The sequence below is a fragment of the Fomitiporia mediterranea genome, assembly GCF_000271605.1.
Source record: "Fomitiporia mediterranea MF3/22 unplaced genomic scaffold FOMMEscaffold_2, whole genome shotgun sequence".
NCBI classification, from domain to species: Eukaryota; Fungi; Basidiomycota; class Agaricomycetes; order Hymenochaetales; family Hymenochaetaceae; genus Fomitiporia; species Fomitiporia mediterranea.
In genome coordinates this window covers 3,996,811-4,023,294 of record NW_006760387.1, presented here as the reverse complement: position 1 = coordinate 4,023,294, position 26,484 = coordinate 3,996,811, and the positions used below count along the sequence as shown (strand labels likewise).

Genomic DNA, 26,484 nt, shown 5'->3' with positions numbered 1-26,484 from the left:
TCTTATTAGAATACTTGAAAAAGCTCTTTACCTAGAACTAGTTAATAAGATTCTTAGAATGATACTAGAACTAGTTACTTACACTGAGTAGAAGACACACACTATTTCCTTCAACCAAGCTGTAGCTCAGATGTATTAAGTCTGTACAGAATGCTTATACATACATTTAGCTCTAACAGTTCTAAACTCTCAGATTAATCTGTCTGTAATTTACAATCAATCTGTTCTGATAGACATTAGAGAAGCCTAAAAGTAAGAAGCATACTTTGTCTATAGAAAGTCAGGGCACTAGATTAAGGACTGTCTGTAGAAGTAATAGTATATCTGTTAGGTTATTAGAGTAATAATGAGTAATGAGCAGGATTTGTAGTAAGAAGCCTTCTCTACAAATCTAGAAGTCACTTTAGAACTCTTAGACTCTAACTATATACTCTAGGATTTTGTAGAGACTCAACAGTAAATATAGTACTGAAGGGCTATGACTCAGATTTTTTAATAGCTACTTTTGATTTAATAGACACTGTAGGATTAGAAGTAAATAAAGTAAGAAAAGTAGAAAAAGTAGAAAAAGTAAATTAACAAAATTATTTATTAGAAAGAAAAAAGTTGAAAACAAAAGTAGATAGTTCTCCTATTTCTTCTGATTCTTTTGATTCTTCTCTTTGCACTTTATCTGAGTCTAAATCTACACAATCTAACCTACTACTTCTGTGTTCTAAAATCTTAGAATGTTCAGAACACTACTCAGCCCTGTTTACTACTCAGTAGTTTGTTTATAGTATTAAGCAGGAATAACCTTAACTGAGTTTACAGCTAAGAACATAAGTCTGTCCTTATTAAAAGAGAGAGGTTAATAAGGAAATGTTAGTACATATACTTACCCTCTTAGATAACAAGACTGTACAAGCTGTATGTTCCCTTCAGAACAAGTAGTAGTTTATCTGAGAACATTCTAAACACTAGCTCTAAGTCCTTGTCCTCTTAACTCTCTTCTTAGAATCCCCCCAGATCTGAACAATAACTCTAGTAGATAGTAGATACACTAGTTTGTATATTAATAAAGTCTTTATATAGGAACACTACCTCTCTACTTAATACATTCTACTTCCAATCCTAGTATATAATATAGACAGAACTCTAAATCAGAATAGTCAGATTACTAAGTTTGTCTAACTACAGATGACTATTCAGGATTATAAGGAAAGTATTAAGTTTAGAGTCACTAACCTTAGAAAGACAGACATTTTTATTAGATTCAAATAGCTTAAGACTCACAACCCTACTATTAACTAGTTAGAGTAAACACTTGTGTTTAATTAGTGTCCTAAGTCTTATAACTATCTTACACTACTGTTCTAAGTAGATACAAATGCTTCTAATGTTACTAACAGTTCTAATAAAGGTGACTAGTTGTTCTTCTTTAACTAGGATAGATATGTAGATACATATTCTAGTCAAGGTAGAATAGAGTTAATCTGAAGGATGTTTAAGTTAGAACTAGTCTAGAACCCTCTCAGAACAACTCTACTCAGGAACACACATAGACCTAGCCTGCCAGATTTTGTCTGAGAGTTCTCTAAAGTCTTTAGTAAAGAGGAATTCAACTAGCTTTCTAAACACTGTCTCTAGGACTATATAATTAAATTAACTAAGGGTTTCCAACCTAAGGATTATAAGGTCTACCTACTTAACAGAGACAAGTAGGAGGTGCTTGATGAGTTCCTTCAGGAAAATCTTTAGAACAGCTGAATCCAACCCTTAAAGTCCTCTATAGTCTCCCCTTTCTTCTTTGTTAAAAAGAAAGATAGGAAACTCTGTCTAGTTTAGAATTATTATTGTCTTAATAAGAGTACTGTCAAAAACAAGTACTTACTCTCTCTGATTCAGGAGCTCATTAATAAGACACATACATTCAGGGTTTTCACTAAGTTGGACATTTAATAGGGATATAATAATATTCAGATCTAAGACAGAGATGAGTAAAAGGCTACATTCTAAACTAATTACAGATTGTACAAACTAACTATAATATTCTTCAGACTAACTAACTTACTTACAACATTCTAGTCATTCATGAATCACATTCTTACAGACCTGATTGACTCAGAGTATGTTAGTATGTATCTGGATAACATTCTGATCTTCACCTAAACAGTTAAGTACTATTACTAACTAATCCAAGTAGTTCTATAATAGCTCTAAGATAATAAACTGTTCCTCTAAGAAGTAAAGTACTCTTTTGTACAGGAGTTAGTAGATTATCTAAGCTTTGTGATTGGTAGAGGAGAGGTCTGTATAGATCTAGCAAAAGTAACTACAGTTTAGAACTGGTTATAATCTTAGAACCTGAAACAGGCCTAAGCATTCCTTAGGTTTGTAAACTACTACTAATGCTTCATTTAAAGCTTTAGTACTATTGTCCAGCCTCTTCACAATCTTACTAGCAAAGATGTTCCTTAGTAATAGGATAATTAGTAACAGTCTGTGTTTGAGTCTCTCAAGTAGGCTATTACTAGTAAGCCTGTATTAGTAGTTTCAACAGTTCTGGACAAGTTCTAAGTTAAAGCCAACTCTTCTAACTTTGTAAATAGAGTAGTATTGTTCTAGTTTATTAACAGAAAGTAGTGTCTGATAGTATTCTGATTAGAATCCCTCTCTGTAACAGAACAGAACTACCCTATCTATAATAAGGAACTCTTTACAATTGTCTGTTCCTTAGAGGAGTAACATTAATATCTCCTTAGTACTATACAGAAGTTTGAGATTTAGAGTAATCACCTTAATCTTTAGTACTTCTAAGTGCCTCAGAAGCTCAACCACTACTAAGCTTACTAGATGTTAGAACTGTAGAACTATAACTTTGTACTAACTTACAAACTCAGAACACAAATGATGAAAACTGATTTACTCTCAAGATAAGTAGGTTATAAAAGGGGAGAGAATAATAACAAAAATCTTATTCTCCTAGACAATTCCTATTTCATGTCTAAGACAATCCAAGAGATCTGACTCAAATCTAAGAATGTTGACTTTGTCACCTACATATAGTAAGCTCTAAGACACACACAGGACTAGGTTGTAGTAAAACAGTTAGAGAAGTAGGTTAGGGATTAGGAGGAGGATAAGGATGGACAGGTTTACTAGGAAGACTAACTGTATGTTCTAAAGAATTAGAAGCTGTAAGAGAACATTGTCTAAGCTTATTACAACAATCTGACTGTAAAACATTTAGGCTAACACAAAACATAGAAACTTATTACTTGGAACTACTAGTAGTTAGGAATGTAGAGGGAAATCCTAAAGTATATAACTGGTTATAATACATACTAACAGACTAAGGCCTACTAGACTAGGGTTTAGACTCCTCTACATCTGTATTAGATTCTAGATCACTCTTAGGAAGAAGTCTTAGTAGACCTGATTAGTAAGCTACCTGAGTCTTAGAGTTACAACACTATCTGTATAATTGTTGACTAATTCTCTAAACAAGTCTACATAGTTCTGACCCAAACAGAACTCACTTCTAAAAGTATAGTGTACATTTATTAGGATTATGTCTTCTAGTTACACAGACTCTCTTAGAAGCTTATTTACAATTGTGGACTGTAATTTGAGTCAAAATTCATACAGAACTTGTATATACTTCTTAGAATTCAAGGGAACCCTTCTACTACATATTACTTGTAGACTGACAGTCAAACTGAGTAAGTCAATCAGGAGATTGAGCTCTACCTCTAGATGTTTATTAATCATTAGTAATTAGATTAGTCTGAATGGTTAACTCTAGCAGAATTTGTGTATAATAACTAGTAACACTCTACAATAGGACAGTCCCTATTCTTTCTTAATTATGAGAGACATTCATACTAGAGAACAGTTCTAAAACTGTAACAGACTTTGTAGAACAGATACACAAGACTAGGGAAGATACACAAGCTCTTTTAAAGAAGGTAGTGTAGGTAATAAAGCAGAACTACAATTGGAAGAGATTTGTAGCTAAGGATTACTAGTCTAAGGACAAAGTTATACTAGAAGCTACTAACCTGACCACAGATTGCCTAATGAAGAAGTTGGACAACAAGTACTTCAGACCCTTTATTATTGAAAAGAAGGTTAGTACCTCTACCTACAAACTCTAACTTCTAGCAATATAGAAGTACATACACCTAGTATTTAACAAGGTTCTACTGTCTTAGTACTATAATCCAGGTTTTCCTTCACAACAAAGACCCCTGCCACCTCCACCAGAACTCATTAGTTCTAAACCAGAATACAAAGTAGAGTATGTAGCAGATACTAAGCTAGTGTGTAGGAAGCTCAAGTTCCTTATCTACTAGAAGGGATACCTAGTTGAAGAACACACTTGAGAACCTACTAAGAATCTCACCTATACTGTTAAGACAATCTAAGATTTTCATTAACTTTATCTAAGTGCTCTGTGTCAACTCTACCTTACAGATTTCCAAACCCTACTGTTCTGACTTATGTCTAAACTACTAACCAAGCCTAATGTTTACTAATTGAGACAATTGGTTTTAGAGAGAGGGTAATGTTACAGTTCTCTACTCTTGTACCTTCAGTTCTAAGGGTTCTGCACCTTTCTGTACTAGAACTCAGGACTTCTGTCCCTTAGGGGCACTGTCTATAAACTATATATGTACTAACTCTTACTACTACCCTTCCTTACTTTATCATTCTATTCCTTTGACCACTCCTTCATTCTTTGTTCATTCCTTAGTCTCTTACCCTTTGTCCATCCCTTCATTCTTTGTACCTTTATCTTTGACCTTCCTTTCTTTCATTCTTCATAGCTTATCATTCTTAGTAGTTCATACTCTCTGAGTGCTCTTGTGTAGTTTAGTATATATAGGTGTATAAGATCAGACTGGTCCTGTAGTCTTGATCTTGTTTACTCTAGGTAGTCCTGTACTCTTAGGCTCACTCTATATACTCTACTCTTGTCTCACTCTCTCTCTCTGCCTGTTCTGCCTGTTCTGACTATGTTCTAGTGCTTGCATTCTGTATTTCTGTTGTGTAGGATAGTTGTAGCCTGGGTCCCCTTGCTAAGCCTTTGGGTCCCCTCTATACTGTTGCTAACATTTGTTAGATGTTGATGCCAGAACTATAAATATATCCAGCATTCTCTCATATACTATATAACCCATATCCTAATGGCCTCTCATCCCAATAGCTGCATTTGCTTTGTGTTTTTCACATTTTTCAATGGCAACCCAGTTTGCTCTGTCTGCCCTACAAAAAATCAAGCTTGTACTCTATCTACACTCTAGCTATGCTCTCAAAATTGACTTATCTCTATTTGTTATCATACTTGTTGCATTGCATGCATGCCAATCAATGGTGCAACAAATATTCTAATACAGTCTTATGTTGGTATTGCAGGCATAAGTCCTTTTTCGAATATGATGGCCGTTTGTGCATTTCTGCAGGATTGATACTCTGTTGGGTAGAGTCTTTCGTGCTGGACCTATGCATGACATAGATTTTTCACACTCCTACTTTCTTAACTACCTTTGTTTATGTGATTATTTAAAACCAACTTAGGTTCAACTTGAGAGCACATTTTACACAGTATCACACTATATGTTCGACAATAGCAGCCTCATGGCTTGTAGATACCCATTGTATCATGAGTTGCTCTGTACTATTTCGCATAACTAAAGGAACAATCTTGTCGTCCAGCTCATACCGTCTTGTATTGATATAAGAGTCTGAAATATTGTTGGGGTGTTTAGAAGTGGTCATTACAGTGTATCGGAAGGTCATTATTCTACATATCCTTAGAGTTGTGCCCTAGGTGCTACATCCTGGACCTGGGAAGCGAGTACTATATGTACGTATACAATTGGACTTAGACAGTCTTCTTCTCCTACCTGTCAAACGCGTTCATCGGATGACGACACGATGCTCTGGAAACACATGCATATGGCACAATGTGGTATACAGCACGTCTAAGAAGTTCCTCCGTGCTGCTCAACTCAACTGGAACTGTCTGAACTCACAGACTTTGGAATATGGTGCAAAGTATTTTGCTGTTTTACACGTATCCCGCAAGTGAGGTAAATGGACGGAAATGCGGTACCTCATGAACGATTCTAGGTTTAGATTTAGGTTTAAGTTTTGCAAGGTTCCATGGTCATGCTCTATGCGTTCTCCTTGTAGTCAATCGATGCCTCCACAGCGGAGTATATAGGGGCGACTAGCATTGGACGATCGACTAGAAGGGCGGAAGTTGAGATTCCAGGAGTTGCTCTTCGGGTGCCTGTAAACCATATGAAAGCATATGATTGTACTCGTTCTATAACTTTAGTTTCGATTATGTATGGGCTTCATCAAATCCAATTGACAAGGGCAAACTATGTGTAGCCTTTCTTCCCGTACTCGGTCATTGACATTAACTTCAAGGTTAGCTGCTTACCCAGTGACACATTCGCGGATCAAACCATCCATAAACTTCACACATTTTCTCCCAATCTGGGCCTTCCTTCGTACCCGCTATTGTCGGGCACTTACTTCACAATTACTATAAGCTCTGTAATCCGCATCTTGGAAATACGCCGGGTAAGTTCAATCAAATCCACTGTATGTCCACTTGTCCACCAGTACCCTTTTACCAATGATTGGATGATGCCTACCTCCATCACCCCTGTGTTGAGGCGTAGGTACTTGATGTACGTCTCTATATGCATGTGCTAACACTGGACGCCGTAAGAGCCGTATTTACGGATAAAATCTGTTTTTGACGAGATAGGAGCTCAACAGATACTTTTCGCGTTTCTCCGGTGAAGTTTTTTTCAGTAGAAAAAAGTCTTTTCTTTTCAAGCTTGGTTTGTGCGGGTGAATTGTCCTCCTCCTATCGGTGCATAGGTGAGCCCGATTCCTCCTTTACGATTTCCCCTCACAGTTCATGTGCAAGTACCGAAAACTTTCTATACTCCGGAGGTTGGCATGGCAAATCTTGTGGTGGAACCCGTGTAGACATTTAACAGTCGAATCACTGCCTCGACGAAACGAGAAGGAGAGTGACTTCGTCAAACAAGTTTTGGCAAATGCCGCGGACTCCCCACTTTATGAACTCGAAAGGCACTTACTGTTTGACACTTCTTTCATGTCGACAGGGACTAACGTATAGGGGCTTAGTAAGATTATTGGTTCCCGCCTCTCCTACTTTTTTTACCGGAATACTCATGTATATGCCCAAATGAAACGCCAGCTTCTTGCAATTAGGTCCATTGATCATTTGATCGACCTAGAGCGGGACCTACGAGCCTACGAGCAGTGAAACTTCCTTTAACCTTTTCTTATTCTTATTCTCGCTGTGTGCCAAAGACCTAGCAAAGAACGTCAGTGCAGCGTACACTTACACAAATAAAGTACAGATAAATAAATATAAACAAAGGCTTGGCTCTGGTTCAGATCAAGAAGCGGGTGCATAAACCCGCATTGTTAACTACTTCCCAGGAATGAACGTTATTTGTCTAAGTCGCCAGGATAGATACTAGCTGTAACGTAAGAAGCGATACTGTCATGTCCGAAAACATTTGCACACGAGCTATAAGATAGAATTTAGAACAATTCATCGCTGATAATTAGTACACACGCCTTTCATAGGCATTAATTCTTCAACAAAACAAGTTAGTCAGATATACATCAGGGTACTTAATAGATGGACATGGTCTGAAGGAACTAGTCTCCCTATGTCAAAGATCCTTGTGCATCGTAAGCATGTCAGGAAACTAATGTATAGACTCGTTAATTACGCCACGAGGTTATCCAATGGTTATGTCGGGCTATTGGTCATCGAAGTGGTTAGGCCTTATGTCTCGCATCAAAGTACTTGCTGTGGGAAGTACGCCACAGTATCAAAACTAATCGAGAGGACACAAGCATTGATATTAATTTAGCCATTCACTTACCAAATCTTGCTCAATAGGCACTCATATGACTTGGTGCCATGTGTATGAAACTACAATACATGCGACAACACCGTATCATAATCTGTAGTGCGGCATGTCCTGGACATACGAAAGTTGACAAATTTCTGGATGACTGAAACGCATGTTACTTTTCCAAAGCCTGAGGTAGCGAACAACTCTGCACCTTGGGTCTTCCAAGCACCACTGCTATCCAGTTCGGTTCTGTGCTTGATTGTAATCAGGTTCGACTGGTGTCGTCTCGTGGACTACACAACATGTCCAAAGTCGAGACACGTCTAGGTCCAGAAAAATGAGGCTCGGATCTTGTGGACGTTCGGTGTTCGCTCGGTGCAGGGAAGTTTTGTTCCTTCCGTGCATACATCTGTAAACGATGTGCGTACCATCAGAACTATAGACCTTCCAGGGACAAAGGGGGGAATGATAGCAAGCAAAATAGTGCGAAGTCTCGTGTATGTTTAGCGCATTCTTAGTCGCAGGGAAAGGCTAAATCCCTTCGTCAACGCGTCCGATAATTGTGGCTTGTACGTAAAGAAACGCAGCTCCTCCTGGAGTACACAGGATAGCGTCAGCGAGGAGGGACAACAGAAGGTCCTGTGATTATATCGTTTACAGGAAAAGGGCTTTCCCTCGTCCATACATCACTGCACTGTACACTGGTGTAGAGATGCAGGTTCATGTAGCGCGACCAAGCAAGATTATACAGCTCGCCCCTGTACAGATGACGACATGTTTCTTTCGAAGGTTAGTCCGCGCCAGTCTCCACAGCATTTTTGATCCGCTGCCCTTGGATCTCAACCCTCACCGGGGTAACGAGTCTAAACTAAATTGAGCTGGAACATATACAGATGTAGGCAGGGAAACTTCAAGAAAACCTAGAAATATTTTCTGATCGTACATTCCATTCTAGTAGTCGACAATTCGTCCCTCGGTCTTACCGTACCAGAACATGTCCTCTGTCCAGGTGAGACAATTCATTACACGTGCATATTTTTCCTGACCTACTTGTATTTGTACTTGTTTGGATACTGTATTGATGGAGGTGATGTACGAATTTTGATGTGGAGTATATTCCAAGGGTGATGCGATCAGGATTTCAGGAAACTTAATGATCCCGAGTCGGGTAGGAAGACCCAGTCGGCTAGGCTAGGTGCTTGCAGTGAGATGTAAGATGGCGGGCTAGGAGATTGGGATGGAGGTGATGGCAGAGGGCCGGATGTAGGTATGTGATGTAGGTATGCACTGGGCAGCGAGCAGGGTTAACTCGGAGGGGCTTGGCGGCTAGGTTACTTACGAGAACGGGATGATCGGAGTGTGTATGCAAAGAAGTCCCCAAACGGAAATGGAAAGTCAAGTCGTGTGGGAGTTGAGTGGGAGTTTGGGCTGAGAAGCTCCAGGGATTCCAGAATGGAACGTTGGTGTTCTTCCCGGCTGTTGTCATCAATGTGTAACCCATACATATCCCACCCGGCGTGCGTCTTGCTCCAAATTAACACATGAGAAGATATAATATGTATATGTGCGGATGAAAGAAGCCGGGAAAGAATAGGAAGAAGCAAATTGTACTGCATGCAGAGATTTGCACTGTGTCCGAGGAGAAAAGAAGTCAACGGGAATTCGGCATCTCCTCATTATTAATGGAGGTTGTTGGAGTTGGTTTGGGCGCGCGCTACGAGTAACCTGCCTGCGAAGAAGAGAAGCACATTCAGCAGACGGACGTGCACAAAGTTGGATTTGGAAAGGGACATCCGTGCGCGAGAACGTCGGAAGAGTGTGTGCAATTTCGTTTCCGTGTGTCTGATTCTGAGTTTGAGAGACGGGAGTGTTTGAGGCTTGCGGATATATTGCTCTGCCATACTGCGTACTGTTTGCGCGCTAGACGAAACATATGCGTTTCCTGCGGCTCTTTTGCACTGTGTAATGCAACGTCAGTCTGCAGCTTGTGTCTGGGCAGTGGCTGAGTGAGGGCGTTGTGCGCTGTGTGATGTGTCGTACGGAGGACGGCGTGAGAGCCCAGTGGGGATAATGGGTCGTGAATCGTTATTACCTAAAATGGACGTTAGTTTAGCTTGCATCAGAAGATTCGTTTGTACTGGCGATGCAGCCCTGCCACTCCCTGGCTGAGCTTCTACATAGATGCTCTTGCGTACATAAGTCCCTCTACATCTCCCGCCGTCGCGACCGACTCCCTCTCGAGTCTCCCTCCTCGTGTCTTTCCAACACCTCCACCTCCGGTACCACCACTCTCCCGTGTTCGCTGCTCTTTGCCGCAGGAGCACTAGTCTAGCCCCTCGTGCAGCCCACGCGTCTCGCATATAGAGACCACCTACAAGAGTCGTTGAGAACCATTTGCTTGGTGTCCCGCGTCTCGCTGTGTTGTCTTATTCCTTCCTGTCCTTGACACTACTGCTTCCTTACGTCGCTGACGACGATCCTTGCCTGCTGATTCGCCTTGAGTTCTATTGTGACTCTTCCGTCCATACGAGCTCGGTGGAGAGTTTGACTGAGCTACCTCGTGGGCTGTCATAAACCGCGACCGTCCCGCGCGCGTTCGAACTTGGGTCGCGCGACGTCTCTTGATTTCGCGTTCTGCCGGATCCGCGCCTGCCTTCGCTCCGCAAGGTGACGGCGACCGACCTCCGCTCATCACACGATCAGCAGCCCCGTTACTTCTGCCGTCCGCCGACGATCCCCATCTCGCGCCGCTCTACAGCCTATACACACTAAAACGTACCGTATCACTGCCTGTTAATTCTCTTGCGCCCTTACTGCGACTCCGTCATCTCTGGCATCTTATATTGCGACTACATACCTGCTTCTAGTACCAGTACCTGTCTATCCGCTGTATAATCTGTTTCACTATCAACAACACACTCCCGCCATGTCCGCGCCGATGAACATTCAGCACCGACGCACTCCTTCGGCGACCATCTTCGCCGCTCCGCAACCTTCGCATGCGCATGCACGCAGTCTCTCTGGCCAGTTCGGTACCAGCTGGTCAGACGCGTTCGAGTGTGTCTCATTCTTTGTTCTTATATGTGTTGTTGCTGACAACGCGAATGTTTGTAGCTTCACCTCGTGCTCCCCTCTCAACTCCGAACTTCACCTAGGCGCGACGTCGCCCCCCATGAGCACCGCCTATTTGCCTTCGTCATTCTCGTCCTCATCCTCGCTAGGGCTATCTACCTCTACATCGATGTGTGCCTCCATGTCGATGTCTTGCTCTCCGCGAGCGGATTATTTCACCTTTGAGCGTAATTATGTGCGTGTACTTTCCTGTCTTTCCCCTCATTGGTCTTTGTTGTTCTACTGTATTGCAATACTTGGTATTGCGCTTTACACCCGAAGCAACTCTGTTGAACAAGGGATGGGCGGACTAGGAGATTGAGCGGATGGGTTCCCATACACCCCATGCACTGGGACCTAACAACAGGACAGGAATGGATGGAAGATTGCAGGAAGCAAGGAAGTACAGACGCCAGAACGCCGGTTCCGGCGCCGGGGACTAGCTGGGTACGAAAGCGGAAGTTGCCTTGGCTCCTTTCGCATCCTCCGTTGTTCAGATCCGGAGTGGATGTGCATGCACTGTTTGTCCGCATGAATTCGATGAAATGCTTCCGCTCAATCTTCCCTGATGTGATCCAATCCAATCCAATTTGCTATTTTGTTTCTTTTTACTCGGTTTGAATGGACGTGGGCGCTTGCATCACCGCCCGGGCAAGCCCTCTGTTCGCCGTTGCTTTCTAATCAACCCCTCTCTTATCTCCTCGGACATCCAGCGCTGATCTCTTCTCTTGTGCTTCTCAACTTCACAGTGTTCCAACTTCGCATGCTGTGGCATCACGCTCCCCGACATGCACGCACTCGTTGCCCACTTCGAGGAAACACATATCAACACACCCGACGCCGCCGTGCCATTTGCAGCCAACTGCGGCGTGGGCCAGCGCGTTGGCGTGGCGGTACCCCAGTCGAAGCCCGTTCCGCAAATTAATGTTAACACTACTTTCGGAATGAACCTGCGTCCGGGCACCGCGTCCAGCGACGCACCCTCACCGCATTCGTCCGTTGGTCCCGAGACTCCTCCACCTGCATCTCACGTGCCCGCGTATGGCTTCCCTTCGCAGCCACAACTGCAGGTCCAGACGCACATGTATGCGTCTTCTCGTGCTAACACCGCTTCGCCCTATCCGCACTCGCCCTTCTCGAGTAACTCGCCATATGCGGCGTCTCCGCTTTCTGCGGGCTCTCCCGCCAGTTCAGGCGGTGCTGAGCATTCGGATGCATCTGGATCTAATTCCGGCTCTACGGAAGAACTTGGTATGGATATTGATGTTGATGTGCTTATGCACTTTGACCCGCTTGATGGTGGTGCACATACACCATTGGATAGCACACCTCCCTCACCACTTGCTCACCCGATTCGACCAGCATCAGTATTGCGTGCTGCAGCCCTCAAGAATAATGGCACTCCAGATGCGCCTCCTGTTGGTTTCCCGCCCTCGTTGTTTACTGCGCCAGCTCCTTCCTTGGAAAGAGACGCAAGCAGAAACTCGTCGAAGAAGGAAAAGAAGGAGAAGAGAAGTCGACCGGACAGCCCTGTTCTCGAGGAATCCGGAAGCTCTAGCTCTGGTGGAGCTGTGCGTAGAGAGAAAGCCCGCAAAACAATAAGTCCAATGAACTCGTTACTTGGGGCGACTGTCTCACGCACATCTTCAATTTCGTCCCATGATGCGTCGCCGAGCAGTGAGGAAGGCGACAAGGAAACTTGTACACAGGAAGAGAAAGTCGAACGTGAAGTACGAACTGGGAGACCGGAACGAGTAGAGAGAAATGAGAAGGGTGGCAAGAAAGTACGCGAAAAGGCGTACAAATGTCCTAAGCCAGGATGCACGAAGGTAATAATTGTTTGCTAGTTACGATTGCACACTATTGATATTTCTGGTTTTGTGTTGTAGAGCTACCTCAACCCGAACGGTCTCAAGTACCACACTTTGAAGGGTACATGCACTTTTGCAGACGGTTCCACTGCGCCTCCGACACCCGTTACGCCGACCACTCCTTCTGTTCCGTCCGTTCCATCTCTTCCACTTACCGCTTCAAACTCGCCAATCCTATCGAAGGCACCTGTTACAAGCTCAACAACCATGACATCACCCACTTCTCCGTTAGCACATGCATATAGACATCAAACTGGAATGCCGGTTATTGCTCCCCCGGCAGCTCCGTCAATGATGATGTATGCACCTGGCGTCTCGCAAGTGTGCTAAACTGTTTCACTTCTCACATGCGAGCAAGTGGGGCAGGCAGCGCGTGGAGAGGCATCGGGAATGTTTGTTTCCGGCGAAGTCCCGAGTTCCAAGCGAGGCTGAGCGGAAAAGTGGTTAAAGGGTTCTTCCTTCTACGAGGCAACGTTGGGGAGGTGTATGCGGTATGGACGATCTGGGATCTCGGTTGTTTGCTTGGTGGCTTTTGGCACCGAGTAGACGAAAGTCAACCTTAGCGACGATGAAGCGAGGCCGAGAAATCGGACGAGGCGGGGTTTGCACCAGTTTACAAGCGTTGTTAGCTGTGTTTCAAGCTTAGGGGAATATTCTGTTACCCGGTCATCCCGATGTCCCGTCATTCAACCGTGCAGCCGTTCAATGGAATAGGTACGCGACGATCGTGCGATGTCGGATTTGAGTCCGTCATGGGAGGGGAGGGGCGGCGCCCGTCTAGCATGTTGGCTTGGATCTTCGGCCTCGGTTGGCCTTGTTCCTGGATTCACTGAGTCCACTTCGCCACGGTCATTAGGCTCGATCCTCACCAGTTGGACTCAATTCGTGTCAGTCTCTATCACGGTCCATGAGGGGATCGAATAGTTTGGAAAACAAAACGCCTCGAAGACAGGAGATCTCTGATTTCTCCGCGAAAAGTAAACATTTTGAATGTTTGCGCTGAGCGTCGACATTCAGAATGTTGACTAATAATCTCATACCCGCCACTGCGCGTCTCAACCCCAGTCGTCTCCATTTCATCTTATTACTTGCTTTCCCCCAAACCTCAGGCCTTGATATTATATTCGAACTCGAACCCCACTCCATTCGCATTTCAAAAACCGAACTTATAATTTTCATTTTGCCTCCTGCTGCCTGTCTTATTTGCTCACCCTGTTTATCGTCACCATACAGTGTTGACGGATTTCTCTTCTCTCATCTCAATATTTCCGCTCCGTACCATATCTTGCCGTATAACATCCCGTCTAAAATCCTGACTTACATTCCTCACCGCGATAACCCTTGTCCTGATAGTACTCTCACTCTCCTGTCTCTTGTCCTTTTCTATCTCTTAACCTCCGTACGAAAAATTCTTTCTTTTAAAACCGTTGCTTTATTTGATATATGTTTATATCCTTCCTTCTTTCATACCTTGTCCGTTATCTCTGTTCCGTTTTTGTTTCTTTCGTATTTCGTTCATTTTGTGTTTGACTTTTTCTTTTTCTTTTTCCTGATTGATTGACTAGTGCGTATTAGCTTACTCGTATGATCGTATAGACCGACTGGTTACCTCGGTATGTTGGGGTGAATTGGAGATGTAATTAGTTAGGAGTTTTCTTTGTTTTGTATGAGACGCGGTACTTTGTTGGGACTTCGGGTGTGAATATTGAAGATGAGGCAGTTAAATCCGTTGCACTTCGCTAACATTTACATAATCGTAAGTGATGGAAGTCGCGTATGCAACTGCTTATATCCTAAACTTGGTATGCCATGATTAACATCTCACCTACTCGATCCCTTCACTCACTTCAGTAAAGTAAGGCGCAGTGGATGATGTGATGTGAACACTTGACAATCTGGGGAAATCTAAAAGAAAAGCTAAAACAGTCTAAAAGTCCGAGATCGGGATGTCTATGCTTTAAGTTTCGTGCATCTCACCCCAAGAAGCATCCGAACTCAAGCTGAGACGCTTGAGCCACATATCTTCCACGTGTGATGGATGGCGCAGAAGTTGATGGGCTGTTGAATGATGAAGATGTAGATACTCATATCATTAGTGATTCGTACAATGATACATCCGCGGAATTGCCCCATGCATACAACAAACCGTCGGTGCTGGTGGTACTGGTTGGTTTGGTGAAGCTTAACTCAAAAGACGTGGCGCATCATAATTAAGACCTTTGAGAGCTGCAGATTAGACTTTGGCTTGTGCTTGTGAACTTCTTTCTTTATTATGTACATAGGTAATTTGACCCATTCTGTCCGTTTGCTTGTTTACTTTCCTATTGGTGATTGATAAAATTTTACTGGGCACTTTTGACTTCTGCTTCGACAAGATTTGAGTGAAGAGGAGATCTAGTGAAGATTCAGAGAAGTTAAAGGTAGATTGCATTCGAGGACGAAAAATTTAGGTAGAGATAGAGTGTAGCCGAGTCGGAAGTGCGAGGACTTACCTTTAGGATTGAGTGATGCGACTCGGGATGCTTTAGCACTGTGCAGTGCTGCATATTAGTCTCAAAGTGACAAGTGCGTGCCTAACGTTTAGTTAGTGTATTTTTGCCTGCAAATCAGTATAAGTTTATTGCTGACCGCATTACCATTATGTAATACTAACGGGACATGCAATTGCGAGATAAATGTTTACTTACTTTACTGACCTTCTTCCCAAGCCAAGCATTGGCTGCTTTCATTTACATCCTTCCCAGCCATTGGCTGAATCATTGACAGTGATGGCTATCGATATTGCTATTAATATGACAGTCATCATTATAACATTTCCGCCCCCCTCCCCTTACTGGATCTACCAAACACTGCGCCCATTGCTCATCCCCATCCATCGTCTGGAGTGCATCATGCTTCTCTTCTTCCCTACTCTCCGCTTTCCATCCTTCTCCTATCTGCCAATAGTAGCTTCAGCTCGGCAAGCCTGAGAGCCCGGACAAATCAGTACAAACAGCGGCGTACACATTTTGATATGAAATTTGTATATTATCGACACAGTGTGTGCTCGTATACACACGGCATATTCTCTTGTTATCTGTGTAGCGAAATACAGCATGTCTCTAAGCGAACAAGTTCAAAGAAGCGATAGACGGGGAACTCGTGAGCCTCGTGTAAGTGTATGTTATCGTGTACATAATACTGTATTATAATGCTATGCACTTGGATGAGGGGTGTACGCACGGCGCAGTATGGAGAGGTCCTTGTGACGTCTTTACGGTAAGAGGCGGCAATGGATCAATTCATATTGAAGCTCAGAAACGTTGGAAGGGATTAATGGTATCATGGCAATGTTGCCTCGCGGCAAACGACCGGGCTAACGAAAAATAATATATTAATTTGAAATCATCCCCTAGAAAGGATTTACGCCCAAGAGGTGAAGTGCCTGATAGAAATGCAGAAAAGAACGGGTCTACATCCCGAATATATAGGAAATGAAACGACTTCACGAGGAAGACATGGACCTGAAAGGTTATGGACCATTGAAGAGGCTATGAAGGCTATAGCTACATCCTAAAGCCTAATTCCGACAAGTCGTGCCCCGAGTCGGCGCCGCACGGAATTCCTGAGGACTCTGTGGGATCTCAGCACACACAGCCCACGGAAGCATTCCTGACAAGCGAGCAAATGGGGGAACGAAAGGGTGAAATAGGGTAGTCACTAGACAAACGACAGCAAGGAAAGGAAAGACCGGAAGAAGTCGAAATAGGTAATAGGAAGACCAGGAAGCATAGCGAATTTCGTCTTTCCCTTTGCTTTCTTTTACTACATAAATGCCATTTGCTATACGCGTGCAGTACATAACGTTTAGCAACATGCGTTATTATATTTTGGAGCTAGCGAGAATTTGCTATTGGAAATTTGAACAGGAGGCAAAATTGTTGAGGAGAGGGGAGAAATGGAACCGAATCGTGTCCTTGAGCAGCTGGATTGCCATTCAAGTGTGTGCACATTTGTTGATGCCCGAACAGACCGAAGAAGAGGCACACTCTATGTGCAGGCATCGAGGCACGCTGAGTAGCATGCGATCGAATACTAACATGTGTAGTGTGTGTCGTACAGCCTGTCAAGCTAGCCTAAAAACAAATTACAAATATCATTATGTATACAACATGCTAACGCTCTATGAAGAAGACGGATTGACTTCCTAATCATCCTTGAGGCGCATCTGTTTTATTTATGTACATCTTGTATACATTTTCATAATCATTCACAAAGTTCCGGTACCGCATACGCTGTACGTAGACTAGATTGTGTTGTCACTGTCGTTGGGACAACTTAACAACTAGCCGCGCGCACGAACGTCCGGTTTACTGGAATGCAGATCATTAGATTCGAAATTATGGCCCAGGCTCGACAGCTGCTTGGCGGAACTAGAAGGATAGACCACAGTCTTTTACGGAAGTAAATATCCAACATCGGACAAACGAGTCAGAAAGTTGGATTCGACTATTCAGCCATAGAAGTTGAACTACATGCGCCTTCTGTCGGTGAGAACATTCTCAACGCCAATGAATGTGTGAAGAATGTGAAGAACGGAATAGTGCGGGAAAAAAGCTAGTTTAGTAGTTTACTATACTATACAGACGAAGCAGCAATAGCGAAGAGTCGCGGATATGGAGTTAAACGGTCCTTTTATCGTATGTATTCAAACTCTTACAATACATACATGGAGTGTTCGGCATAAGCGCCGCGAACATACCATTCCTTATGGGTTCTCTTTCAGTCGGGATTAGATGGAGCGCTCAGAGTGGGTTTGATTCTTCTTGACAAGAGATATGAAAGACATGTGATGTGCAAAAAATTACGAGAATTTAAAGTAGACTTTGTTCCTTCAAGTACACAGTTTCGAATCCATATGCACGCAAATTGGTTACGAGTGTAAAAGAGTCCGGTGAGTGCCTGCAAAGCGCTACGACTCGTATGATATTATGAAACACGTACATACACTACAGGAACGCCGTGTCCATAGACGAAAATCAAGTTTCCCACCTTTAGCGGCGTCCGCTATTTAAATACGGTGATTCAGCAATCGTCCGCGGAAGAGAAGGAGCTCCGCAGCGATCGCGTCTAACGCACTTTAATACATTTGCATCTATACAATATTACAGTGTATTTACAGAGAGTATATGAATAATTCATACTTATGTACCACTACTGCCTTGCTATACTAACTCGTCAAGCATCAAATCGCGCTCATTAGACAAGCACGAGGTGTTCGTCTCACGCTTCTACGATCGGATACTTTAAGTAGTCGATCTCGTTTTGTACCTGGTCTTGCTTTCCCAGCCCAGAGAACCATTGAAGTCTGACGGTGCGGGAATGACGTCTTAACTAATTTGTCCGGGTTTTATCATCGAAACGGACGCGTTGTTGAATGGATGTTCCGAGCAGAGGACAACGCACGGACACGCGATACTGTCTCATACTATGAATAACTTTTGTGTACACGCGAGCGACAGACGTATGAGAAGAAAGTGAATGAATGTGGGTATATGTGTATCGAGATGTTCCCGTTTGGCGTACTCACGCTAAAGGGATAGTGCCAGTGTAGTGTAGAATATGGTACATAGCCGAGGACATCAAAGTCCTGGCGTATCCAATCGGACAGAGGCAAATTCAGTAGATAGCAAATGCAAAATAGAAATTGAGATAGAGATAGAGAAGTTTTACTTCATTTGAAGTGTTTTATATAAGAAAAAGCGCCTTTTTCAATTTCTTTTTGGCTGAAGCGGAAGAGGTGGAGCGCAAAGCGTCAGTCTGATTCGGGTGTACTGTTGTGAGTGATCTATTTACATATCCATGTATGTATCTGAAGAAGCATTCAAGCGACTCCGAGGCGCATATCAAAGGCATCGGTTATCCTCCGTGGTTCTCGAGAAGATGAAATCGAGGCTTCCGTTGAGACAACTCTGTTACCTCTTATGCCGAGACGGATTACGCACGCGACGTGTCCCTAGAAGAAGGATGCGTTCCTCTCGGCATGGTGCAATGAGAGAGAGGAAAGAGGAACAGCTGATTTGTAAGGATATAATTGCTTCAGCGCAATCTATCAGTTTGGTGATGTTTGTTGTGCTCATCGATGTTGTTCGCAGCAGCAAGTTTGCACCAGTAGCACCCGGACCTAGGCTCAGCAGGAAGGTGTCCTGGCCTTTCGCTTTCATCATCTTTGTTTCATAGATGAACTTCGTCGATCAACAGCGGAGTAAATCTGCATTTGGGGAAACCAGTTTGACTAGGACGCCATCTCGAAGAGTCAGAAGGAGAATGCGCAGAGGCAGTGATTTAGTTCTCCAGACCAGATCGAAAGATGATCGACGGGTCGGGATTGGCATGACGGATCAGAACCGTCCTGATCAGGCATTTACGTTCGGAGTCGCCGCGTTAGCCAGTCCACGGGCCCACCGACATTACTCCGACGCCCCTGGATATCACCAGGCTCAAAGGAACGCTGCTGCGAACTGAGGTATAAAAGCGGGTGAGACAAGATCACCACGTCATTCATATTGTGAACAGACAAAGAAACAACAGTTATCAAAGTCTCTGAAGTGAAAGATAGACAACAAGAAACACAGAAAGAAACGAAAGCTAGCCTCACGGGCTTACTGTACCCATCTGTATGGGTACAACCAGGCAGAGTGCGTTACCGGTGGAAATTGGAAACCTAACTATGTGGACGCGTTACAGTTGCTAATACAGACAACCAGACGGACGTTGCCGGAAGTTACTATACTACATTAGTATTAGTATATAAATTCAATCGTAACAATCCAATAAGCTTTTCAAATTTTCTAACACTTGTAGTATACAAAAGTAACAAAACTACACTTGAATTGTCTTATATAATATAATGCTCGCTTAAAACTATGTAACGCTCCTTAAGGGAAAGCAACTACTGCTATGCGTTACGCGTTACTGCTAGCAACCAAACCACCCCCGCGTTACACGTTACGGTTGTACCCATACAGATGGGTACAGTAGTTCCATTTTTTCGATCAGTAAATTTTGTTTATTTATTTTATTGAACTCTCCTTGTAACTGAGCCTTGCTTGTGGAGAGATCATATCAACTGGCGTTGTTACCGATTTCTGTTGTCAGTTCAGGCTCAAGTCTCTCGTCCCCGAGTCTTGGCTTGGAGACTGAAACAATCACTGAGGGTAGGCTTTTGTTGTTGGGTTTACGTGTCCCTTCCTTGAGTTCACCTGAACGCAGACAGGGGACGCGTTCTTCCGAATATCCCACCTAGATAATCGCGACGATGTCAAGCATCACGCTGGCTCCCGAGCACAACACATGACGGGAAAACAGGAGCTGCGCGGGCTTCCGTTGTGTGAGTCAGAGATGAGATGGCTGTGTGATACTGGATGGATATAACTTCGATACAGTTTCAGGCGTCGAGTGCCTGAAATGCACACGAACAGGGGGAAAGTAAAGGAGTATATTCACAGTGTTTCCACCATGCCGGGCAACACATGTACACGTATGCGTGCATGCTTACCCCTCTCTCTGTTGTCTGAATACATAAATGAACAAGACAAAAATACTGTGTAGTTCCGGACCACGCTTGCGGGCAGCTGTGACACCTTACAACCTTGTGATTGGGTCGTATGCATGACGGGTGGATACGGTCACTTGTCGGGACGTGCGTAAAACAGAGGTATTTGCGTCTCCTGGTCAGCTGGGAACTGGCAGCAGGCATGCGTCAGGTTCGCGTCACCCCGAGGTCAATGTGCGCCACTGCGGATTGTGTTCATCAAGTATCTTTGCGTAATGTACGACGACATGTTGCACTGAACAGAAAATATACAAGTCCCGGACTGTTAGCCTGTGAACTGGACAACATAACGAGGGCTGCTGGTTGATCTTGTTGAGTAAGAAGAACATGAGAATGGCAACGTGGCGACGGAATCGGATGGGCGACAGACAGAGCGGGGAACTTGAGAATGCAATCTAGATGTTTCTCGGTACAGGCGCTGATTGGCCAGTAGGCGCTCACCCTTGCTTATGCACGTGTTTTTCCTCGTTCCCCATGTCGGACGAAAATATCGAAATGGGAAAGAGCCTCAGATCTGATATTTGCACTGCAGATTGCAGCAAAATATACTGCTCGTGAATCAGGGCAGAGACTGGATGAGCATTGCCGCTTGGATTGCGTGTGCACTTTCACTCTGCGGGCAGTGCAACGGATGAAGGGAGGAGATAGGCGGACAGCGCGGTCTTTGCTAAAGGATGAATGGTAAAAGAATAACTGCTATGTGGCCTGATGGACGAAACCATGGCCTCGGGCTACGGTGGACCACGGGCCAGGGAGATGTCGAGGGGACGAGCAGGCACATGACTACGGCGGGCGGGAGGGACTTACCGATTCGAGTAGGAAGCCGGGAAAGCTGTCGGGACGCGGGCCGTGGGCCAGACCGCCTACATCTCTCCTGGTTTGCTGCTCGAATTCTCCCACTTCCTCTTTCTCCATACCTCCACCTCCGCGCCTCTCGAGTTCTCCTCGTCGTTGTTCGCCCCGACGCCCGCCAGCAGCGCGTATTAGCTTATAGCGCCGCTCCTTGTCGCACCGCGTCTACCCCGCGGCACTTGCTCTGACGCGCCACTTGTTCCGATCGACTCGCTTTGCTTAGTCCCACCCTGTATTGCGGGGAACCTCGAAACGGCCTAGCACAAAGTCCTTGTCTCGACCAAGTATTACTTCCCCTCCATCTCTTCTCCTCCTTGCTTGCTCTCCCCCAGTCCTTCGTGTATGTGAACGTCGGACCACCGCTCTTGTCAACGCCTCGTCTCTCCTCTGGCTTTCTATCTCCTCTCTGGGCTTTATCTTTGACTATTGCGACGCGTTGCAGCTATCTCGTTCTTGACCTTTGCTCCCCATGATGTTGCTGGATGTTACCGTAGCATGCGATCCTGCTGGTGCTGCAGACCGAGCAAACGCACTCGCGGCGTGTTCGCCTAGTAGTAACGGATCAAGCTCTCGCGGAAGCGGCAGTGCAGTTCGAATGAAGACTCGCAAGGGGGCAGCTGCACTGTCGCCTGCAAAGGCGCGGGTCAAAGAATTGCGACAAGTGAATGGCGCACCATCGATGCAGCGAACACATTCAAACAGCCGCATATATCGCTTACAAGCAGGCCCAGGTGGCTTGACCGGCGGTACTATACAACGCAGTAAGATGGGTGGCCGTACTGCTGCTGCTTCTGCACACCTTGGCACTCTACCCGGCAGTTTATATAGCAGACAATTTCCCGTTCGACAACCAGCAACCCAAACCATATCGCAACGACCAGCACCTGCGGCTGTGAGTAAACTTGCTCAGGAGGAGAAATCAACTACTTCTACATCGAATGGACTTCGTCCGGGATCCGCCCGACGAACGTCTTCCTCTTCGCGGAGGAGTTCAAAGAGTGGTAGCTCTAAGGGCGCGAAGGGCGCGAAGACAAACGGGCATCCCCTACCGTCCTCTTCTCTGAAGCAGAAGAAGGGTATTGACTTTGCAGATGATTCCGATTACTCTACTGATACGGAGTGGGACACTGAGGATGCTTCCGAAGAGGCGGATGGGACTAGCGGTGAAAATGAACAAGTAGCTACGGACCGCAAACTCGTCGAAGCAGCAGCTGAGGCTCAACGGCAACGAGACATGTTCGCAAAGGTAGACCGTCGCTCCTATTCTGACCTCTCTCGAGTTCGTACACAACCAGGGTTGCTTTCGGTAATATTCCATCCGGACCCTCAGCTTTTCCCTCCCGACCATCCTTATCGACATAGTCGATCGACGCAGGACATATTGGCCCATGTCAGCCGCCCCTCTTATCAGAGTGTTCCTTTACAGCCATCAAAGAGCGCCGTCGCTGTTCCTGTTGCTGCAACAGTAACAGCACAAGGTGTTGGATCGCCGGAACAAAGCAATACCCGTCAACGCTCCCCTCTCCGACTGAAAGGACGCCCGCAGGACGTTGAGGAGAGCGATTCAGGCGAGGATGATGAAGAGAACAAACTACACGTGTCCGAAAGCGTTGCCCAGAAGCGTCTTGCAATGCTTCACCGTCAGAACATGAAGGGACGACAGGCGCAGGATCCTTCCAAGCCAGCCCAGAAATGCACGGCACCTCAACAAGCACAACAGTCAAACGTGCTTCCAGCGGCCGGTCAACGTCCACTGACACGCCGTGATGCTCCCGGCATTGGCCCGTCTCCGCTCGTACGCGTTGCGACTGAGCCAATCCCACTTGGTTATCCGTATAACCTCCCTCCGCCTGTTCCACCTTCGACGCCTCGCACTATAAGGAGGAACATGCTTACTCATGAACTTTCGGAAAGTTTGAGGCGAAATTTACTTTGGGAGCGTCAGGTCAGCAAACAGCGTCCTATGGGTCTTGGCCGACGAATGGTCAGCAATTCTGCTGCACCCAGGCCCGGTCCCACGAATCGTTCGGCCGCTCCGAGCGTGAATGGGCATGCGAATAACATTGCTTCTCAGCCAAATGGCACAGCGGTTTCCGATCAGGTCGTGAAGGAGGATCGACATAAGGAGGTCTTTACCCGTAATCGAAGTTGGGCAGATAATTTCCATGTTTCTGGGTGGTAATAATCCGCAGTTGCATTTGTGCGTTAAGCACCTTTGTTTTTATCCATATTCTTTCTTTTTTTTTTTCCATTTGCTCTGACTCGCTCATCTGTGTTTTTAATTTTCATACCTCCTCTCTCATATCAGGGTTTGTGTTGTACATTGCTGGTTTTTTTTCCTTTCCGCTCCTCAACGAGGGAGGATATCGTACTACCCCGGACTTCTTGTTCCAGTATATTGTGTACTATTAGGCACAGATGTGCTCACCCATTTTTCCCGCCAGGATGCCCTTGAAATCCGACCTTCCCATTTCCTATGCACTTCTCGCTTCATTTTGAACCCACTCTTCGCTATCGATTAAACATCCATTACCTCTTTCCTTACGCATACCACTACGAAATCCAGGCATCATCGTCACCCATCATTACCCACCTTATTCACGCGCAGTACCTTTATTATTTCTACTTGAACCGTCATCTGGCCCTTCATGACGAAATTTGTTTTGCTGGCCCTTTCTCAGTCGTTCTTGACCTTGTTCCAGCGTCTTCGTATTCTTCCATCCTCCATGTATTATGGCACGTACTATATAATCATAGGCTGTACTTAGTGTTCCTTGCTTTCAAAACTTTTCCAATCTCCTGATGGTCCGACTTTTGTGACACTTCGATCCAGCCTCTTTCGTGCTTGAACTTTCGTACTCGAGTGTAAGGTAACTTCGTACGGGCGATCCGTCAAAGCACTACTTACTGCTAGTGCTAGTCAGGTTTGATGAGTAAAATGCCCCTAAGAAAGACCATGTGTCGTCGCATCAAAAAAATATTAAAGCCCTTGCACAGATTTTTGACTATTTCCTCAGGCGAGATTTAATTCCCGATGGAATATTTCTGTTCCGAGTGTCATGAGTGGCTTGTGCTATGTTCATCGTGTATCTTGTATCTCCCCACCTATATGTAGTTTGTAACTTGACCTGAATCCGGTCGGTTCATTGTTGTAACAACATTAATATTATGAACAGGGGCTTTGTTTGTCTTGGACAAGGAAATTAAAAGAAATGAAAGGATGTATTTCCCGTCGTTGTTTCATTACTTTGTAGGGTGGAGGGGTGACAGATGGCGGTGTAAGTGGTTATTGAGAATGTATTGGGGTTAATATTAGCGTAGCTTTACTCCTGACTATGTACAAGCGAAATTTGAATAGCTTGAACTCCTGACTGACGGTGAGGGGTCATATCCCGTTACGGAAGATTGTAGATCTTATTGAGTTTGTTCTTTCATGTGTGCTGCTACGCTGCGCTAAAACTTGAAGGCGCTGAATAAGTATTAATCTGGTGTGTGGGGAACGGAGCCAAATTCTTTGCACCTGCCTACCTGCCCACCTGTCACTCAGCCAAAGGAACTGTACGAAGGTGGAATAATTGATGTGCATGGATTTGGATGTTCGGGTTCGGAGAGAGATTCGCAACTTGCCCGGTCTCTCTGAGTCCGTGCGCGTCAGTTTACAAGCGAGACTCGGAACTTGGCGATGCTGTTGGGCGATGACCATGTACGGATCGTGAAGAATGTAATTTTTGTACGTATATATCTTTTTATCGCTGATATCACCGAACATCACTGAGCATCTATCCGAATCCAACTATCCGAATGAGGACCTTGTGAATGAGTGATCTGAATGAGTTCCGAAGGTAGTAGATGTGGAGACGGTGATATCGATCGTCTCTAACGTTCTTCGTCTCTCGGGATCTTGTGATTGTGAACGTTCGTTTCTCTTTATCTTTTCTTACACGTACTCTTATCACTGATAGATTATCTCTACGTATCTCGTGGAACTGTGAGGGTGCATCGTCCGATGACTTGCTATACAATTTATTCTTTCTTTTTACTAACTTCGAGGAACGGATGTCCCATTGATATCTATCTGGCTTCGGAAGTAATTGCAATAATTCTGTTGTTGCAGCTTCGAGTCCACCCGAGCCTGAGCCTGAGTTGTCAAGAAGAAGGAACAGAAAGACGCGGAGACAACACATGAGACCCCAATTGAATCATTCATTCATCATGTGTATCATGCGCATGTGCGTTCGACGTTCGTTGCGTAACTTGCGTTTCGTTGGCGTTTGGCACTTCGACTCTTTGGGGATGATCTTCGCTTTGATAACCTCTCAGGTTCCTAGTAATGCAGAGCACGCAATGTGATCACCATACATATAAATCATGGTCCATGGTGGAACACTTCGTATTTGTATTTATTTTATACCCATGCACAGCCCACCCTGCGATGCACAATTCAATTTCTCTTATCGTCATAAGATTAAGATTGAGTCGCGTCCGATGTTCTGATAATACTATACTACGACTACTAGAAGAGGAAGAGATCAGCTGAATTCAATATACTTACTTGATTTGGGTCGGTGGACGGATCCAGCTGTTGCTTTAATACCGGAGACTTTGTGATCTGCTGTTGACTAGGAATGGCGAACGAAACTCAACTTATTTGCAGCTTGAAATGTCAGTTGACGAAATACACAGAATCTGTACCGAAAAGTACTGATCCGCCTTCCCCTGAGACGATTTGCCAATGGAGCTGAGCACCATAGTACCGGTCAGGGTACACAAAATTGCATAGAGGCAGATCTGGGCAGCCAAGCGCATTGGTGCACTGAAGATGTGGGAAACGCGTCATCAAGACAAAGTACTAGCGTTTTATCGGAGCAGGTAAACGTCCTCCAATATTTGCTTACTTACTAACTTAGAAGTAGAAGCGAGTTAGATTCATGCGAAGAGAAGACTTTGATCATCACATTTACTTCAGGTATTCCAATGTTAATTTCTACAGTTTCGCCGAGTGGAGCTCAGGAGGTGGTGAAGATCGACAAGAAAATCTGGGAGCATCATAGGCCCGGCAGAAGGTGGGAAGAATATATCTGATCACTCTCAGGATGATACCTTCAAATCATTATGGTAGAGTGGCTCTCACTTCTACTTCGGACCGAGA

General features: G+C 44.7%; 5 protein-coding genes across 5 annotated transcripts; 4 read left to right on the top strand and 1 right to left on the bottom strand.

The window, feature by feature from the left end:
• Positions 1-8,370: 8,370 nt before the first annotated feature.
• Positions 8,371-9,128, top strand: FOMMEDRAFT_17571 (uncharacterized protein; the record flags this gene model as incomplete). Its single annotated transcript, XM_007263267.1, has 2 exons — positions 8,371-8,908; positions 8,958-9,128. A coding segment is annotated over exon 1 (160 nt), but the record flags the coding sequence as incomplete, so codon positions are not given.
• A 945-nt stretch (positions 9,129-10,073) lies between these two features.
• Positions 10,074-14,222, top strand: FOMMEDRAFT_138756 (uncharacterized protein). The gene is made up of 4 exons (XM_007263266.1): positions 10,074-10,964; positions 11,022-11,214; positions 11,768-12,847; positions 12,908-14,222. The coding sequence occupies exons 1-4, from the start codon at positions 10,834-10,836 to the stop codon at positions 13,217-13,219; spliced, it is 1,716 nt and encodes a 571-aa protein (XP_007263328.1). The 5' UTR covers positions 10,074-10,833; the 3' UTR covers positions 13,220-14,222.
• A 307-nt stretch (positions 14,223-14,529) lies between these two features.
• Positions 14,530-15,986, bottom strand: FOMMEDRAFT_26175 (uncharacterized protein; the record flags this gene model as incomplete). The annotated part of the gene is made up of 9 exons (XM_007263265.1): positions 14,530-14,628; positions 14,736-14,784; positions 14,867-14,947; positions 14,996-15,075; positions 15,168-15,283; positions 15,382-15,429; positions 15,586-15,661; positions 15,724-15,825; positions 15,948-15,986. The coding sequence occupies 9 exons, from the start codon at positions 15,984-15,986 to the stop codon at positions 14,530-14,532; spliced, it is 690 nt and encodes a 229-aa protein (XP_007263327.1).
• Positions 15,987-18,730: 2,744 nt separating this feature from the next.
• On the top strand, positions 18,731-19,393 carry FOMMEDRAFT_152412 (uncharacterized protein; the record flags this gene model as incomplete). The annotated part of the gene is made up of 2 exons (XM_007263264.1): positions 18,731-19,069; positions 19,130-19,393. The coding sequence occupies 2 exons, from the start codon at positions 18,731-18,733 to the stop codon at positions 19,391-19,393; spliced, it is 603 nt and encodes a 200-aa protein (XP_007263326.1).
• Positions 19,394-21,621: 2,228 nt separating this feature from the next.
• Positions 21,622-23,917, top strand: FOMMEDRAFT_144843 (uncharacterized protein). Its single transcript, XM_007263263.1, has one exon. The coding sequence runs from the start codon at positions 21,805-21,807 to the stop codon at positions 23,515-23,517; it is 1,713 nt and encodes a 570-aa protein (XP_007263325.1). The 5' UTR covers positions 21,622-21,804; the 3' UTR covers positions 23,518-23,917.
• Positions 23,918-26,484: the final 2,567 nt, after the last annotated feature.

Excerpts from the sequence above, each read along its gene's own strand:
- FOMMEDRAFT_138756 (XM_007263266.1), top strand. The coding sequence starts at position 10,834 with ATGTCCGCGCCGATGAACATTCAGCACCGACGCACTCCTTCGGCGACC. Across the intron at positions 10,965-11,021 it reads AGCTGGTCAGACGCGTTCGA|CTTCACCTCGTGCTCCCCTC; the intron begins GTGTGTCTCATT and ends GAATGTTTGTAG. Across the intron at positions 11,215-11,767 it reads TCACCTTTGAGCGTAATTAT|TGTTCCAACTTCGCATGCTG; the intron begins GTGCGTGTACTT and ends TCAACTTCACAG.
- FOMMEDRAFT_144843 (XM_007263263.1), top strand. The coding sequence starts at position 21,805 with ATGATGTTGCTGGATGTTACCGTAGCATGCGATCCTGCTGGTGCTGCA.